Source organism: Poecilia latipinna, unplaced genomic scaffold (genome assembly GCF_001443285.1).
Source record: "Poecilia latipinna isolate Pla-1442-1.1 unplaced genomic scaffold, P_latipinna-1.0 Scaffold1570, whole genome shotgun sequence".
In the NCBI taxonomy this organism is placed as follows: domain Eukaryota; kingdom Metazoa; phylum Chordata; class Actinopteri; order Cyprinodontiformes; family Poeciliidae; genus Poecilia; species Poecilia latipinna.
This window is the reverse complement of record NW_015114186.1, coordinates 138,083-156,013: the sequence shown is the minus strand read 5'-3', so window position 1 is coordinate 156,013 and position 17,931 is coordinate 138,083. Positions and strand designations below refer to the sequence as shown.

The following is a 17,931-nucleotide window of genomic DNA, read 5'->3' as shown; positions in this document are numbered from 1 at the left end:
TCCCACATAGAGAAAAAGTTACAGATTGGCCTGCAGATAATTTCCTTTCCATCCCAAGCTGTTGCCTGATGGGTTTTTATTTTGTCAACTTGCCGCTTTCTGAACCTGAAACTGATCGTCTGTTTGGGTCAACATCCACTTTGATTACAATAAATACGTGTTGGGTTTTGGGCCGCTGCTGCAGGCTGGTTCGCTGCAGTTTCAGCTGGTTTCTGAGAGGTGTCTTGGTAAGACTCATCTCATCCCTTAATCACAGGGACTTGACGTCAATAGGAGTGGCCAAGTGTGTGGTGGCTCAATGGCTGGCAATTAGCAGCTTGCTCAGAGGCTTTCAGGCAGCAGGCGGGTTACGACACGATCAAGAAACCCGGTTCTTGTGGGCGCAGAGCAGATGTGTTTTGGTTTGTGGTTGATTTGATGAATGTGTGCACATGACCTACTTTTGTTCAACACGTTAGAGCTAAGTATGGGACGCGTTAATGAGATTTTAGAGAATATAAACATACATTTTGATGAAAAACAACCAATTTGGGCGTCTTCAGTTCCCATTTCAGTAACAGACATTAAAGTAGAAAGCTGCTAGTTTTGCACCTTGTTGATCTGTGATAAATTTAGGTCAGGGTGTCTCAAACAATGCTAGGAAGGATGCATGGTGAAACTATGTTTGACGTCCAGTAGGGATGATATTAAATGTAACCCCGTCTTTCCTTCCTCACATTGATGACTTTAGAGTCTGTCGAACAAAATCTACGCACACATTAATCTATTTTTCCAGTTCAAGCGTCACTTTTGATATGCATTGCATCTCTTATCTGTGCCTAACTCTTTAGTGACTGTACAGATTTATCTATTATTTATTAATGAACAGTAGAGCAGACTAAACGTTTAAGAAGTTGCTACGATATGTAACTGATTTTGCTGGCTGATAAATTGTCCCAGAAGTTATTGCGATAAATAATATTGTTGTTTTGAGACCATTTTCAACTAATATAATGGTTCAATTCAACTCTGGAACTGGAAGGTATTTTAAATATCCAGAATAAATAACCAAAACGACAAATAACAAAAAGCTAGTCGAGACCAGACTGAAGACTTTTGTTATCTAGTTTTTGGTACAAAGAGAGAGAATAAATCAAGCAAATGGAAATTATTGTGCTTATTTTAATTTATCGTGCGATTAATAGATTTATTACTCATTTCCAGCTTATAGTGAAACTTCATTTCTTCCCTCAGTCGAGTTTTAATTTGGTTAAAAATGAAAGTTTTTTTTCTCGATGGTAACACTTTGGGAACTGAAAGGATTTCTGTTTGTACATTACGACGGTTTAACTGAAAGCTTGTGATCTCGACTTGCTGAGTGATTCATAATTCAGAATACTGTTGGTGTTTGTCAGTTGGATTAAGCTGTCCTTAAATCCCAGCTTGTGGTTTTTTGGATGTAGCAGCAGCAGCTGTATTGTTCAGAAGGATAAACAGATGCTTAATTTTAAGTCTGCATGTTTTACATCAGGAAGGATTCGACTCCTTAATCACACACAAGTAGATATTTTACACCAATATGTGTCAGAAATGATCATGAATGGTAATTTTTACTGCATTTTCTATGTGCACGGCCATATAGGACACAAAAACCAACCATAAAAATAGCAGGATTGTTTTCACTGTGATTTTGAAGACTTTTTTTTTAGAAATAGTTTTTAATTTTCTTGCTGCATCTGTGGCATGTTTCTGAGTTTAGAGGCAACATGATGCAAGGAAAGAGAAGCTGGTACATTTTCAAAAAAGCAGAACTAAAAACTGGTTTGAAATTGAAGTCAAGTGCTACTCGTATCAACACTTGACATTTTTGAACATAAAAAACCCATTAATTACTATCTTTAAAGTAACTTTTACTCGTTTTGCAAATTGCAGCGATGAGGTTTATGGCAGATTTGATCTCGTTTTGATCTGTAAGAGAGAAGAACATCAACCTATTTTTATTTGTTCTTTCTTTTAGCTTCCCTTTTAGGGGTGGTCATTAATTATTTATATTAGGAAGAGAGGTGATGTCGCACAGTGTGTGTAGGAAAGCAGTCGGCGTGAAGCTTTCACTGTTGGGTAAATATTTTAATTGTAAACAACCTCAGCCACTGTGAATCTTTAGCAAAGTTAAATATGGACCTTACCTTTAAGATCTTCAAAAATCTGCCAGCATTTCCAAACATTTGGTTTGAAAAACTAAAACTAGAGAAACTGCAGCCTTCCTGTTGTCTAGTGAAAGTCCTGCTCTCTCTCCTAGCTTGACACGTCTAAATACCTTGTGGTAAAAATACTTCTTGTAAGCCATTTTATCCTAAATCTAGTTAAATAATACTCTTTTAGATGCAAATGTTACATGTTCCTTCTAATAGACTTAGACTTTTAGTTTTTGATAAATATCCGAAATTACAACATTCCTTTTTTAAGGTTTTTGAATAAAGTTAAACATTTTCAGAAAGAGGATGGATACATTTTCTACATAATGGTGGAGAATTATTTAAAAGAAAAGTGGATTTGAAAACGTTTTACTGGTGCTTTTTGTGTCATTCATTGGTGGAAATTCAACATTATTATTGAAAAACTGCTAAAATCCACATATCTATTTTTTTTTAAATGTATTGGTTCTTTATTCTTTTATTAACGGACTAAATAAAATAACTGACATTATTAAAAGTCATTGTGAGAGCTCCAAAGTGCTGCAAATCAATTCTGCTGAATTAATTTACCAAACGACTTACTGGCTGCGTTTCCATTACAAATCTGCGTAGAACTTTGTTGTTACTCCGCTACAGTTAAAAAAAACACAGTTTTGCAATTGTGTTGTTTCCATTAAATTAGAAACTCAAACTCACTTGTGAATAAGTTTTAGTAATAAGTCATTAAAAACATGCAGGGGCATCATCTTTATATTTACTGTCGTCTTCTTTGTCTTTTCCCGCAGTAGCAACATCTGGTTTGATCACATGACTCATGATGCGAAAGAAGTGTTTTCATTACAGTTTTGCGAAATACATCAATTTCAAAACAATAAAAATACCCCACTTCATCCTATCACCAAAACTTTATATAAAAAACGAGTTTTTTCGAAATTGCCTTGTTTCTATAAGGCGAATTTATGTTTGAAACGTCAAATTGTGCAATTTTAAGGCTAATGCAAATGGAGCTACTGATAGAGAAAGTAGAGAGCTTTCACTGTTCTTCCCTCAGCAAAGCCATCCACACTGAAGAGTGTTGTTCCCTCAGCCAGGCAGTTCTCGGTTATCAAGGTTTCCCCCCAGAAAACTTACTAAGCCTGGTGGTTGGGCCGTCATTCATCCAACAGCCCACCGTGTTTTTGAGTTTAAAAATGTTTAAAGTTGACAGGAAGTTTGGAAATATTACTTGATAATTATGTTATTGGAAGATTAATACCTGAACACCAACTATAACGTCTAAAAACTGCAAACATTTTTTAAAAACTTAAAAAAAGAAGCAATGCTTAGCCTGGTTGGGGGCACAAGTAAAGCCTGATGGCCCCCCAGGCTGGGGGAAACCCTGCAGTTATGCTCTGTTGGTTTCAGATTTATTATTTCAGTATAATAAATCTGATGAGTATTTTTCAAATTTTGAATTTGAAACTCTTATAACTCTTATAATTTCTATAAGTTTGTTTGGCGTAAATGGCAACCATGTTTCCTGGAAAAGCAAATCTGATCTACCTGATAGATACACCACAGAAAAACCCATTGTCTGTGTCCTTGTCTGCTCCCTTGTGGGTGCAACAGTGTTTCTACACTGGGTTATATAATGGGACGACTCTTATCACTGTAAGCGGGACGGAGCGATAGGGAGAGCAGTTCTCCTCTGAAGCAGGTCAGCACAGAGTAACTGAATACACAAACAACACTGGAAACAACAGTCAAGGTGATTCTCATGGGGGGGGGTGTATTTTTTATTTATTTTCCCCCTCCCGCAGCTTTTGATCCACTTGGTCACATCTGCGAGTTCAAACTTTGTTTACATTTCAACCCTCCTTGATAAATAAAGTATTTGCTGACGCAGGTTGGATTGCAAACCAAAAAATGTGAAGTGGAGAGCCGCTGGCTGAGGTCGACTGGATTATTACTGTTGTGTAACAACGGGCTTCTAGGCTGGCTTTCAGAAATAGCTTCTTGTCTTTACTGCATCCGACTGCTATCTTATTAAAAGCGTTACGTTTGAAAGTCTGCAAGGTGGAAAAACCTGATCTGGAGTCCTTTTGGTGCTTTGACCTCACAGGAATCAAGTCACCTCGTGTTACTATAAGTAGATTTATAGGTTAGTGGAATGTTTCAGGTTATTTCATAACATCTCTGTCTCTGAAATATTTTAATTTGAACCCCTGCCAGCAGTTATCAGCTGTTATTGTGAGGCCAAAGTTCTTGAGGATGTTTAGAGGTCGACTATTAGGCTGAGACAGCAGCTTCACAAAATGGCCTCCCGGGTCTGCCACCAGCTCACAGTGTAATCTGAGGTTGCAGTGGAATATGAATGTGTTTTTATGTGAGTGCAGGTTGGAGGTGAGGGGGAAAAATACAGGGATTAAGTAGGGATGGAACGATTAACCTGATTAATCGTGATGAATTGGTTATTGATTATATATTACCTGGACAATTATAAACAAAACAATGTTTTTACAAAATAAAGAAGTCTGATTTCTGTAGGAAAGGAAGCTGCAAATCATTGTAGCTCTGAAATACAATCTGCAATAGGGCTGAAACGATTAATCGGATTAACTGTGATTAATCGACTATTGAAATAATTGTCAACTAATTTTGTAATTGATTAATCATTAACTGGAGCACACAGACTCAAAAAAAGACAGCTTGCTAAAAGATAAATGGTATATATATATATATATATATATATATATATATATATATATATATATATATACCATGTAGGGTACGAGTCTTGGTCTGTAAATATGTTTTAGCATCTTGAATGCAAAATATATTTTTTCTTCATATAGTTTTGACTTAATTACTGCTCTGAGTGTTGTTCTGTCAGCAATTGGCCTTTTTTTCAGTCTGTATACTCCAGTTAACTAATCGATTACTAAATTAGTTGATGATTATTTCAATAATCGATTAAGCACAATTAATCTTCTTAATTGTTTTAGCCCTACTGCAGATTTAACTTTTTTTACATTCTTCCTGGAAATATGTTGCACCCAGAACTCCTCAAGTAGCATAGGTTTAGCTTGATTTACATTTTCTAAAAGTACCTTTTGCTATCCAATTAATAATCACCAGATTAGCTATACACTGTATTGATGTTCAGTCAAATGTAATAAATATTTATTAGCTGCAGATGCTACAAATGTCTTAGCATACGCAAAAAGAATGCTGTCATTGCATTTTCTTCAATAAAATATTTATTTTATTGTATAAAAATGAATGGAATAATTTGTTTACTTGCATATTTTAATGTATTTCTACTATTGTATAAAAAGGCTAAGGTGCCTAACTGAATTTCTATTTAATTAATCACCAGAACAGTCGATTAATTGACAGTCTAATCGATTATTCGATCACTAAAATAATAGTTGCAGCCCTAGTTTTAAATGATTGTTGACAGTCGAAGCTGTGAAAGTGTGTTCTCGTTGTGTAGCATCTGCCAGATGTTTGACAGCAGCTGATCTGCGACTTCCTGAGAAGCAAAGCCGCAGACCTGAAAATCTTTTAATCTCAGCAGACCAATTATCTGCAGAGCAGTTAGAACATCACACGTGTGTAATGGAAAGTTTCACTTTTTAACCTGAAGTCTCCTGTTGCTCTGCTAATTTTAATCAGCTGCTCCAGTTTCAGAATAACAACAACGCCCCTGGTCAGAGCTGCTGGTGCACACCGGATCGATTTTAATTGGATGTGCGTTTGGTTGCAGAGAGCTTTTTAAACTGTTGTACTTCTGGTTTTGGTGCAGCTCCAGTGTCGTCTAAATGGGGTTTCTGAAGTGCCGTAAAATCTCAGAATCAAAAGGAAAGAATCAAAGCTTTTCAGAATCAAAAGGGAAGAATCGAAGCTTTTCAGAATCAAAAGGGAAGAATCGAAGCTTTTCGTCTTGAGCTGCAAAGTTTTTATCTGGAGATCTTGTTTTTTGGGGTCATTGATGCTACAGAATGTGATTAATCTGTCAGAACTTTGCAGGTTTCTGTCTTCTCCGTTTCTTCCTGGAAATGTCACGACGATTGGTGTTGCGCTTTTCCTTTTGGTAAATCACATCTGTGGGTTGATGACGTTTCTGAAGATCCTGTTTTGTTGTAGCTGTTTGCTAGAGATGCAAATTTGGATTCCAATTTTTTTTTATTTAGGGTCACTATTCGATTCAGAAACCAATTTTTCAGTTAAATCGGTCTAAAGATCGTTTAAATTATGTGACTAATGAGGACAATACATTCAAGACAGTTCTACAAGGTTCCACACATACTATAATTGTCCCAGAAGTTATTGTGATAAACGATACTATTGTAATTTTGAGACATTTTAACTAATATAATGGTAATGTCATAATAATGCAAGAACACATTCTCAAAGAATAAACTTTAAACTCTAATGAACATTTTAACACTGGAACTGGAAGACATTTTAAATATCTAAAATAAATAAAAGAACAACAAATAAATAAATTATAAAGTGCCTGTAAACAAAATTCATTAAAAAAAAGATTAGTAGAGATCAAAGCACCAGATTGTCAGTAAAGTTTATTTATAAAACGCTTTTCACAGACATAAAATCATAAAGCTCTGTACAATAAAGATCAACCTTAAAGTATTTGAAGCATAACAAACATAAAAACAATAAAATCCTGACATAACAGCCTGGAAAGAAACTGTTTTCATTTACTGAAGTCTTTTAACGTCCAGTTTTTGGTAGTAAGAGAGAAAAACAATAAATTATGCAAATGGAAATTATTGAGCTCATTTTAATCGATTTATTTTCCATTCTGCATCTAATTCTGTCAATTTATATTTAAACAAAATAGGTTTGTGTATTAGGTTAGCTTAGCTGCCTGGCTTTTTCTTGAATAGCAAAATATCAAATAATTATCTGCGATATGAACAGCGGGTGAGTGGATGCATAATGCCATCTTCAATATACTAAACATTTTCTGAAATTGTTCTTTGAGCATTTTGAATCGAGTAGGAAATGCGATTCTCTGTAGAGTCGATTATTTTCTGCGTCTTTCCAAACTCGTTGAGGAACCCGGAACGTGTTTTTGTGACTGATCCACGGCGTTTTTCCACGCAGGGTGAGTTCGGAGCGCAGGAAGGAGAAGTCGAGGGACGCGGCGCGATGCCGTCGCGGGAAGGAGTCGGAGGTTTTCTACGAGTTGTCCAAGCAGCTGCCCATCCCCCACAGCACCAGCTCCAACCTGGACAAGGCCTCCGTCATGAGGCTGACCATCAGCTACCTGCGCATGCAGAAGCTGCTCTGCATCGGTCAGTAGCCGCTGGCGGAGCGCCAACGCATCAGAGCGAAACATTCGGCTCAGCGGCTATGATTACAAACGCAGAATCTGCATTTCTTTTCTTACTCATCCATATTAACCTGTAGAGCAGATGGTAGCAGACTCCATGGTTCAGTCAACAGCTGGGGTCAAAGGTGATGTGGCTGATGTCGCCATGTCATGATGGAGTTAAACGTATTTTTTTATGATAAAATGATTTTCTATGACTGAATGTCGCTGCTGTCAAAGGTCCAGAAATAATCTTCTTCCTGGCACCAAAGACATGAAAAAATTTGATTATTTTGACTAAACTGGACACAGTAAATCCACTTAATCATATTATTTACTTTTATTTATAGTTTTTGTGCTCTCATAAAGAGAAAATATTTTTAAAATCAGTTTTTAGGTCAGAAAATTAAATGAGAAAGCAAATAAATTGTTTTGAAACATGCTAGATAATACATTAAGATTTTTTATATTTATTTTTGTTAATATTCTAATCAGAATTTGTTTGGCTGTTATGGTTTCTAACCACAAAGCTACAGAAGCAGAGCGGATGTTTTCCATATTTTTCCTGATGGTTTTCTCAAGATAAAAGTTTGTTTTCTCAAAATTAACTCGATTTGGAGATTCTTTAGAGCCCAAAACAAAAATTTATAAATAAATTCAGTTAACTGCAAAGTAATCTCAGTATAAGCCCTGATCACATAGAGCAGGGGTGTCCAAAGTGCGGCCCGTGGGCCGTTTGTGGCCATTTAATGATTCTGATCGGCCCTCCGACCACAAAGTAAAAATCTGTCCAACAACTCGACCATAAAAATTTTAAAATTGTTTTTTCTTTTAATAAGACAGCAGTCCAAGATCTTTTTTCATGTTTTTGATCTTTAAGGATTTATAGATTTAATTAAAATTTTGTGTATAATCAAGAAGGTAAAACTAAAAAAAGAAAAATCACAGTAAACTCATTCAAGTTGGCCAACATTGACACACTAATTACACGTTTAAATGTAAATAACCAAGAAAATCAACTCAAATATCTTCATTCTGCAGATAAATCAGTCGGTTATTTCAGCGCCATGTGAGTAAACGTTTCAGTTTCTGGTTACAGTTGCATAATCTAATTTTTATTTTTTTTTTTGCCTCCTTATCTCTTCCAGATGAGCCAGTGGCAGAGGAGACAACAGAGCTGGACATCCAGCTAAACGGCTCCTACCTGAAGGCCTTAGACGGCTTCCTGGTGGTTCTGTCTGAAGACGGAGACATAATCTACATCTCAGAAAACGTCAACAAGTGCCTCGGCCTGGCACAGGTCGGTCCGTTTCACGTGACTTTATGTTGAAATCTGGGAAATAAATGGAGACCAAATGATTCATGTTTTCCAACACTTCAAGGTCATAAACACTGCAAAAACACAAAATCCTACCAAGTATTTTTGGTCTAGTTTCTAGTGCAAATATCTTAGGAAGCATGAAATAAGACCTAACCTGCTTATACATAACTTTTCAGCAAGACATTGAAGCTTTATTTTAATAAAATAATTCCTTTTATATTGATTAAATAAAGTCCTAGTTCCACTGGCAGATTATTTTGCATATAACATGGGTAAAATATCTTGTAATAAGTGAAATAATCTGCCAATGGAACCAGCACTTTTTCATTAATATTAAGGAATTATTAATTTGAAACAAGCCAGTATTTCTGGCTTACATATTTCAAGTGTACTGAGATATTTGCACTACAAACTAGACCAAAGTTACTTGGTAAGACTTTGCGTTTTCGCAGTGCAAGACCTCATTATCTATTTTTACTTAGCAATTACTAAAATCCTAACAATAATTTGACTTTTACTACATTTAGTAAGGATGCATATTCTTAAAACAAACTCTGAAAAGTTGCTTATAGGTCAGTTTTGTCTTATTTCAGGTGCACTAAAAATTAGACCAAATATTTGGTAAGATTTTGTGTTTTTGCAGTGCAGGTGAAATAACTCGTTCATGTCTGCCTGAAATGTTGCAGTTCGACCTGATTGGACACAGCGTGTTTGATTTCACGCATCCCTGTGACCAGGAGGAGCTGAGAGAGATGCTGGTCTACAGAAGCGGTGAGCAAGTCTCTCTTCTAGACGCACCGATCCACTTTTTCCACTTCCGATATCGATGCAGATATCTGACATTTAAAACAGTCCATCCAATACAATACAGAAAAAACGGAGCTGGATTGACTTGAAACCTGTTTTATTTTTAAATGTAATGAATTAAACCTTTATTTGGTAACTCTGCACCAGTACAGCTCAATTAAATGCACCAATAACCTCAAAAAAATCTATTTTAATTTGTTCAGTCAGTGGAATTAGTTGTATCAATAAACTGAAACTGACAAAACAAAACGTAAAAATAAACCAACAAACATTATTTCAAATGGTTAAAAAAAGTGAAATTAGAAATAATGAATCAGAGCATGAAACATAGAACTAGACTGAATAGATCTACCCTTAGGGATCAAACTTATAGATTATAGATCTGTGCATCTCTAGTTTCAGGTCTCATTTAAATCTGACAGAGTTGTAGCTGCAACTCCACTTCCTTTTTCTGTTTTTCTTTTTTTAGTCTCGCCACAGAGCAAAGCCTTTAAACTTTTATGTCTTCTCTTTATGCAAACGAGATCAGCAGGTTGCAGTTGTAAAGAAAACCCATAAAACCGTTGGTAGTTGGAGATAAAAACCCTCGTTGCTCTTTTACGACTCTTAACCGACTCCATTTCTTTTCTTTTTTTTGTGCCATCAGGCTCCAAGAAAGTCAAGGAACCGAGTACAGAGCGCAACTTCTTTCTGCGGATGAAATGCACGCTGACGAGCCGGGGGCGCACCGTCAACGTGAAGTCCGCCACGTGGAAGGTAAAGCAAAGAGAAATACCTGCAGAGAAGCATTAAAGATTTAAGCAATCTGTCTCCTGCTGCAGGTTGATTAGATTTTGAAAAGGAGGATTTTAATAAAGCTTCAGGTTGAAGTGGTAACTCGGTTATCCTCTCAAAAATCACATTAAGCTTTCAGAAAGTGCTTTGAAGCTTTTCTGTTTCACTGCAGCTGTCATGGCTGCAAAACTGGAGCTGCATAACAACCAGAGGTGGGTAGAGTTCCCAAAAATTACCCAAGAAACAGAAAATGCTTCAAAATATCTTTACTAAAGTAAAAGCAAAAAGTAGCTGTTCAAGAAATTACTTAAAAATAAAAAGTATTCTGTAAAAAGTCTACTCAAGTACTGAGTAACTGATCAAATTATCAATCATTTTATGTTTAAAAATTACCCAAATATAAAGTTTTGTGGAAATTTTGGTATTTTAAATATCAAAATGACAATAATTTATATAAATAACAAAAAATCAGGCTAGAGAAAGTTTTTCCAAATCAGTTTCTTTTAATTAAAAACTGCAGGTGTGTGTCTGGGTCTGGTGGACTTTTGGTTAAAACATGTTTGTTCTTCATTCAGTGGGTAGAAAATCCAGAAATTTTACTAAAGTAAAAAGTACAATGGAGTAAAAGTAATTTTTTTCCAAACCATTCGAGAAGTTGTAACTAAATGTAGTTAATTCCTACACAAAACCTGATGATATGAAACTGTTTCAGTTGTGGTGAATATGAATTATGTTTTATAAAACTTTCTGCAGATCGAGCTGCTCCTCTGTATCTGTAAGATAACTGGGTGTTTGTAGGATTAATTTTTTTTTTTATTGGAAATCAAAAGATGATTAGTGAGATATTTTTTGAGCCAAACGAAGCTAAAATTATGTCAAGTTTTGGGTAGAACATGTTTACATTTTTTGTCTTAAGTGAAAAAAATACATATATATTTTATACAGTTTTGACTTACTGACTTCTCTGGGTGTGTTGTTTCAGCAAATTACAGTTTTATTAGTCTGCATACTGCAGTTTAGCAATTAATCGATTACTAAATTAGTCATTTCAATAATCGATTAATAAGATTAATTGTTTCAGTCCTAATCGAAACTTTTTCAAAAATATCTTTTAAGTTCTTCCAGACTTTTGACCACTTGAAAGTCGTCCTAGCCCGGCTCATTTATCCTCCATGTTAGTTTTGAAGCTGTTTGAGGAGAAATCTTTGACTTTCCTGTGGTTTTCTGCAGGTGCTGCATTGTTCGGGTCACGTGCGCGTTCACAGCAGCGAGCAGAGCGCCAACGGCCACAAGGAGCCGCCGGTGCCATACCTGGTTCTGATCTGCGACCCGATCCCTCACCCCTCCAACATCGAGGTTCCTCTGGACACCAAGACCTTCCTCAGCCGCCACACGATGGACATGAAGTTCACATACTGCGACGAGAGGTCAGGATTGTTTCTGTCATGGTCCAGTAGCGACATCTGGTGCCCAGCGGCGGTACTGCAACACATGGTTTGTTTCCAGGATCACTGAGCTGATGGGTTACGATCCAGAGGACCTGCTGAACCGTTCTGTGTACGAGTACTACCATGCGCTGGACTCAGACTATCTCACCAAGACTCACCATCACTGTAAGCTCAACAAAAACATCCACTTCTTATCAGCTCTTTAATTTATTGTTATTTATTTGATTTTTACTTCGGACTATTAGTGCCATACTCAGAGAAAATTAAAAAATACAGGAATAATGATTATGACCTTGTTTGTGCCCCAGGATTTGATGTTTATGATCATTTATAATCTGAATCTTGTTTTCTGTTGTTAGTGTTTGCGAAGGGCCAGGTCACCACAGGTCAGTACCGGATGCTGGCGAAAAGAGGCGGCTTTGTGTGGGTCGAAACTCAGGCCACTGTCATCTACAACAACAAGAACTCGCAGCCTCAGTGCGTCGTCTGCGTCAACTTTGTGCTCAGGTACCTGAAACGCTTCAAAACTGGCAGATTTTAATTTGAAAAACGCAACTAGAGATGAAGCTCAGTTTGGTTTGATCGTTCTGTCCTGCAGCGGGATCCAGGAGGAGAAACTGATCCTGTCTCTGGAGCAGACACAGGAGATGAAGCCGGTGAAGAAGGAGGAGGAGGAGGAGGAGCAGCAGCAGCAGGATGAAGTCCAGGCTGAAGTGAAGAAGAGCGAGGCCGTCCAAGCGGACGATGAGGAAGAGGAGGAGGAGACCCCGGAGCAGAAGCTGCACCTAAACTTCCAGGATCTGGAGATTAAGCAGCAGGAGCAGGATTGTCTGTACAACCTGCTGAAGGGGCATCCAGACGCCCTGATGCTGCTGGCGCCGGCAGCCGGGGACACCATCATCTCCCTGGACTTCAGCCGCCCCGGTGCGTAGTCACATTTACTGCTCAAACGATTAATCGCCATTAATTGGTTATTGGGGAAAAAATAAAAAATAAATCAACTACTTTAGCAATCAATCGTTAACTGGAGCATACAGACTAAAAAAACAGGCAATCTGCTGAAAAAACAAAGTAATTGTCTGAAATTGAGTGCATCTATTAATGTATTTCTAACACTGCATAAAAAGGCTTAAGTGGTTAAATGAAAATCTGCAGAATTTATCCAATTAATCGCCTTAATAATCAATTACTAAAGTAATCGTTTTTCGCATTTTAGCACAGCTGACTCTGTTTACAATCCAGTTAGTTAAAACGATCTGATTGTTTTCAGGCACAGAGTCAGAGACTCACCTGCTGAAGGACGTCCCTCTCTACAACGACGTGATGCTGCCCTCTTCAGGTGGTAAGCTGCCACTGCCTCTGTCTCCTCTGGCGCCCACCGTGCCACTGGAGCCCGCCAGCAGCTCCGCTGAGGAGGCAAAACCTAACAGCTTTGCTCCAGCGCTGTCCTCTAAACCCCCCAACAAACCCTCAGAAGTACGACTCTGACTTCTTGAAGTTCTTCCTGAGCCTCATGTTGAACAGGAACTGACCTGCAGCCGTTTCTGTTTAGGTTGACAATCCTCTGGGCTTCTCTTTCCCCATGGACACAGAAATGAACTCAGACTTTAAACTGGACCTGGTGGAGAAGCTGTTTGCCATCGACCCAGAACCCAAAACTCCCTTCAACACGGAGGTAAAGATCAGGAGATTCTGTGGTTTTCAGTTCCTTATCTCGGGTGTAAATGAGAAATTATAAACAATATGTGTAGGGCTGAAACGATTAATCGTGATTAATCGATTACTGAAATAATTGTCAACTAATTTAGTAATCAACTGCAGTATACAGACTAAAACTATTGAGAAATAACCTGGTTACTGCAGTAATTAGGCCAAAGTTAGAATAAATAAATAAAAATTTGATTTAAGATTTAAAAAACAATGATCAAGGAATGCTATGTTGTTGCATTTTAGGCAATAAATGACAATTTTATTATTTAAAAAGGAATTTGTTTTTTGTGCATTTTTATGTATATTATATAAATGAAAAATTTACAGAATACCAATTTATTTATCCGATTAATAATCGATAGATCAATCCATGGGGGCTGAAAGTGTGGCAAGTGGGCCATTTGTGGTCCTTGAAATGATTTTGATCAGGCCTCAACCAAAATGAAAATGTTGTTTATTATTGGACATCTAAAACTAAAAAAAGGGGGCAAATCTAAGCTGCTGCATTTTTTATTTAGTGAATTTTGTAGTTTTAATTTGCCGGTTTTGGCTCCAGGAGCAAAACGTTCCTGGATTAATCGATAATGAAAATAACCTTTAGCTGCATGAACATGAATTTCCTCCCCCTCCAGGCGATGGAGGACTCTGAGCTGGAGATGTTCGCTCCGTACATCTCCATGGACGACGACTTCCAGCTGCCCTGCCTCGGCCCTGACGAGCCTCTGTCTTGTGGACCAGTCAAAGCCCTGGAGAGCTGCCCGGTCCTCGTCACACCGGAGCTCCACAGCCATCCCAGCTCTCCGTTCAGCGCGCCAGAGAGTCGCACGGCTTCTCCGGCTCCTCCAGAACCCGTCGGCACGCCCCCTCCTGCCACTGTGGCGGCAAACAGGTTACTACTTTTCTTTTCTCTTCTAGATGAACTTTTAGGGCGGTTGATTCCCATCCAGTCTGGAAAAGCTTCATTTTCTGGTGGGTCTTTATTTCTAAATTGTGTTCCCAGCTCCATTTATGGAAGTCTATTCAGAAATAGACATCTATAAATTCATATATTTATTGATTAATCTATTTTTAATGTCGATTAATTGACTGTCTAACGATTAATCAAATTTTTATTTTTTGAAAATTTTAATTATTAGGTTTCCATAGTTCAGAGTGATGTCGCCCAAGGCGGCCATCTTGTTTTACAACTTCTATCCATTTGAACTTTCAATTCAGGTCAACTTTACGACTAATTTTAATGGTCAAACTTAGTCATAATACTACAATACAGACAGTAATACGAGAATAGTCACATGAGTGTACAGTTGAAATAATACAAGAATAAAAGTCTTAGTAGTCCCAGAATAAGGTCATGATATTAGCAGAATAGTAGTAATTTCAAGAGGACTTCAATTCTGGGAAACGTAGTCTTAAAACCAGAGCTCTGAGACGGCAGTCAGTAACCATGGTAACGGCTGATGTTGTTGAACTTCAGGGTGGCACAGCCGGAGAAAGAGGTTCCTCTCAGAAATCTGGCTGCTCAGAACGTCCAGCGGAAAAGAAAGCTGAGTGAACTGAAGGAGATCATCGAACAGGTTGGTCAGGGAGTTGATTTAACGAGCTTCATTTTTACAGGATGGTGTTTAAACTTTTAACGTTTGTCGTCTTCAGGGATCTTTGACCCAAGAGCAGCCTGAGAAGGGCAAAAAGCTGAAGGCGACAGAGCTGGGAGCAACCAGGACCATTCTGCTTCTGCCTTCAGGTGAACAACATGGAAACCGTAGGGCTGAAACGATATATCGTAATGAATCGACGACTGAAATGATTGTCAAATGATTTAATAATCGATTAATCGTTAACTGGAGTATAAAGACTTAAAAAAGCCATTTGATGAATGAACAAAACGTCAGTAGCAGTAATTAAACCAAAACATTTACACATTTTGCATTTAAGACGTTTGTCTGAAAATGTTTCACCAAAAACTCCTCGTTTTAATCTCACCTGGTCCGATTTCACTCACCTGTTGCATTTAAGCCCTAAAATGTTTTTTTTTTTAATGAATTGAATTATTTATTTGTCTTTTAATTTGCGATGCACCGATCCGATATAAGTGTCCGTATTGGTCACGATATTGCAGAAAATTCTAGATCAGGTATAAGTGACGATGTTCTCGATGCATAAAGGGAGATCTGTTCAGTCTATTTCTATGTGGTGCTCTAAACAATGTTATACTTTATCACTTATTTCAAATTATATTTATAATTCCTAACTATATTTCCTGCACCATTTGGAAGAAAGTTTGTTGCAGTTTAGTTTTACATTTGCCCAGTCGATTGTTTTTGTCAGTTTATCATTTATTTATTTTATATTGGCTGTTAATCTCCCAATTGCACCGACTGAACAAATTAAAGCTGTTTTTATGTCTTTGACCAAACTTGAGAAGCTATTGGTGTATTTAACTGTACTGGTGCAGAGTTGTCAAATAAGTTTGTAATTCAGTACATTTATGTCTGACTAAAAATAAAACAAGTAAATTCAGCAAAGTTTTTAGGTAGCGGCTGATACTAAACCTCAGATATCGGTATCGGAAGTGAAAAAAGTGGATTGGTGCATCTCTACTTTCAACGATTTTAAAATATTTTGTAAAAAGGCTTAAGTGGTGAAAGAAAAATTTGTGGAGTGTGCCAATTTTTTAACCCAATTAAACGTCAGATTAATACATCATAAGAATAGTCGATTGTCAAAAGTGTAGATTGTCAATTTAGTCAATTAATCGTCAGAACAGTTTATTAATAGTGAGAACAGTCAATTAAACATCAAATGAATCGTCAGAATAGTTTAATCGTTGGAATAGTCGATTAATTGTCAGAGTAATCGATTAATCCGCAGAGTAGTTGTTAGCTGTTGCTAACGGGACTCTCTCCGGTCCAGATCTGGCCAGCCGGCTGCTGGGCACCACCTCGGACGGCGGCGGCTCCCTCCTCTCGCTGCCGCAGCTCACCAGCTACGACTGCGAGGTGAACGCCCCCTTGCAGGGCCGCCAGTACCTGCTGCAGGGGGAGGAGCTTCTACGCGCTCTGGACCACGTCATCTGAGTCAGGACTTCACTTCTGGACTAGACTGGACACTACAATTATGCCCTCACATTGTGACTCTACTTTTTGCCCTTTGACCCCCACTGCCATTTATTTATGCATCTGTTGGAGTTTGACGTTAGTCCGGCTGCTGTTTGTGCACCTTATGTGATATTTGCAGCATTCCACGGCGACAGCAGCATCTTGGTTTCAGTTTGAGGGATTGTCAGATGTCAACTCGTTCTCATTTCTTCCTCCTCTCCTCTTCCTCCTCCTCCGGGGAGTCTCTCCACACATGGCGCCTTCACCGATGACCCCTCTCCAGCGGGTCACCACAGAGCCTGGCGTTACTGCCAGCAGTGTATTGTAAGCTTCAGTCGCACAACTTATATTTTCTTAAAGAAAAAAATATTACCAGCAATATATATTAAGCCTTTTTAAAGTAGATGTAGATTTAATGGAAATGTTTTTTTTCTTCCCATACTTGTTGTAGTACCAAACTGACGTCTTTAGTCCTAAAGTCTGCACTGCAAAAACACAAAATCAAAGTATTTTTCTTCTCATTTTCAGTGTAAACATCTTAGTATCGTCTTATTTCAAGTGTACTGACTTGCGAGTAAATGTTCAGCAAGATATAGGAAATAGTTTTAATTTAATCCCTTTATATTGATAAAAATCACTGGTTTCATTGGTAGATTTTCACTTATTACAAGACATTTTCTCCATGTTATATTATGTAGTAGACTTAAAACGAGCTTTCATCTTGCTGAAAAGTTACTTGTAAGTTAGTTTTCTTAATTTAAGCATACTAAGATATTTGCAGAAAATACTTATAGTTTTTGCAGTGTGATCGTATCTTTCTGAACCTTAACTGGTTTGAATGTTCTCTCCATTTTAATAGCTGTCTGTGAGCTAATTACATTTAACTGTGTAGCAGTCCAGTACATGTCACTTTATTACTTTACTGTAAGTGTGTGTGTGCGTGTGTGTGTGCGTGTGTGTGTACATATGACAGGGAAACTTCAATTTTACTCACTTTTTTCACTTATTTCCGTCATGCAGGATTGGGATTATTTTTCTCTTCCACATGAACAGACTTCATGTTTTATTGCCGAGTCTGAGGAACTCAAAGCAGTTCGAATAGGTGCGATTTTTCCTATTTTTCTTTCCTTGTGTAATCGTTGTCGTCATAGCAACAGTTGTGACCAGACGGGCTTATTTGCTCTGTTAAATGGTAGTTTAAATACCATTCTTCCTTGCCATAGTGTTGAGTCTCTCATGCTTTGTTTTTGCTGTTTAACAATAAATGGCTTTAATAAAAAAA

General features: G+C 37.6%; 1 protein-coding gene across 1 annotated transcript; it reads left to right on the top strand.

The window, feature by feature from the left end:
* Positions 1 to 7,260: 7,260 nt before the first annotated feature.
* LOC106963702 (hypoxia-inducible factor 1-alpha-like) lies at positions 7,261 to 17,930 on the top strand (the record flags this gene model as incomplete). The annotated part of the gene is made up of 14 exons (XM_015058752.1): positions 7,261 to 7,477; positions 8,643 to 8,794; positions 9,502 to 9,586; positions 10,269 to 10,378; positions 11,627 to 11,823; positions 11,903 to 12,009; positions 12,204 to 12,351; positions 12,443 to 12,768; positions 13,115 to 13,320; positions 13,397 to 13,519; positions 14,187 to 14,443; positions 15,029 to 15,128; positions 15,205 to 15,295; positions 16,465 to 17,930. Coding segments are annotated over 14 exons (2,283 nt in total), but the record flags the coding sequence as incomplete, so codon positions are not given.
* Position 17,931: the final 1 nt, after the last annotated feature.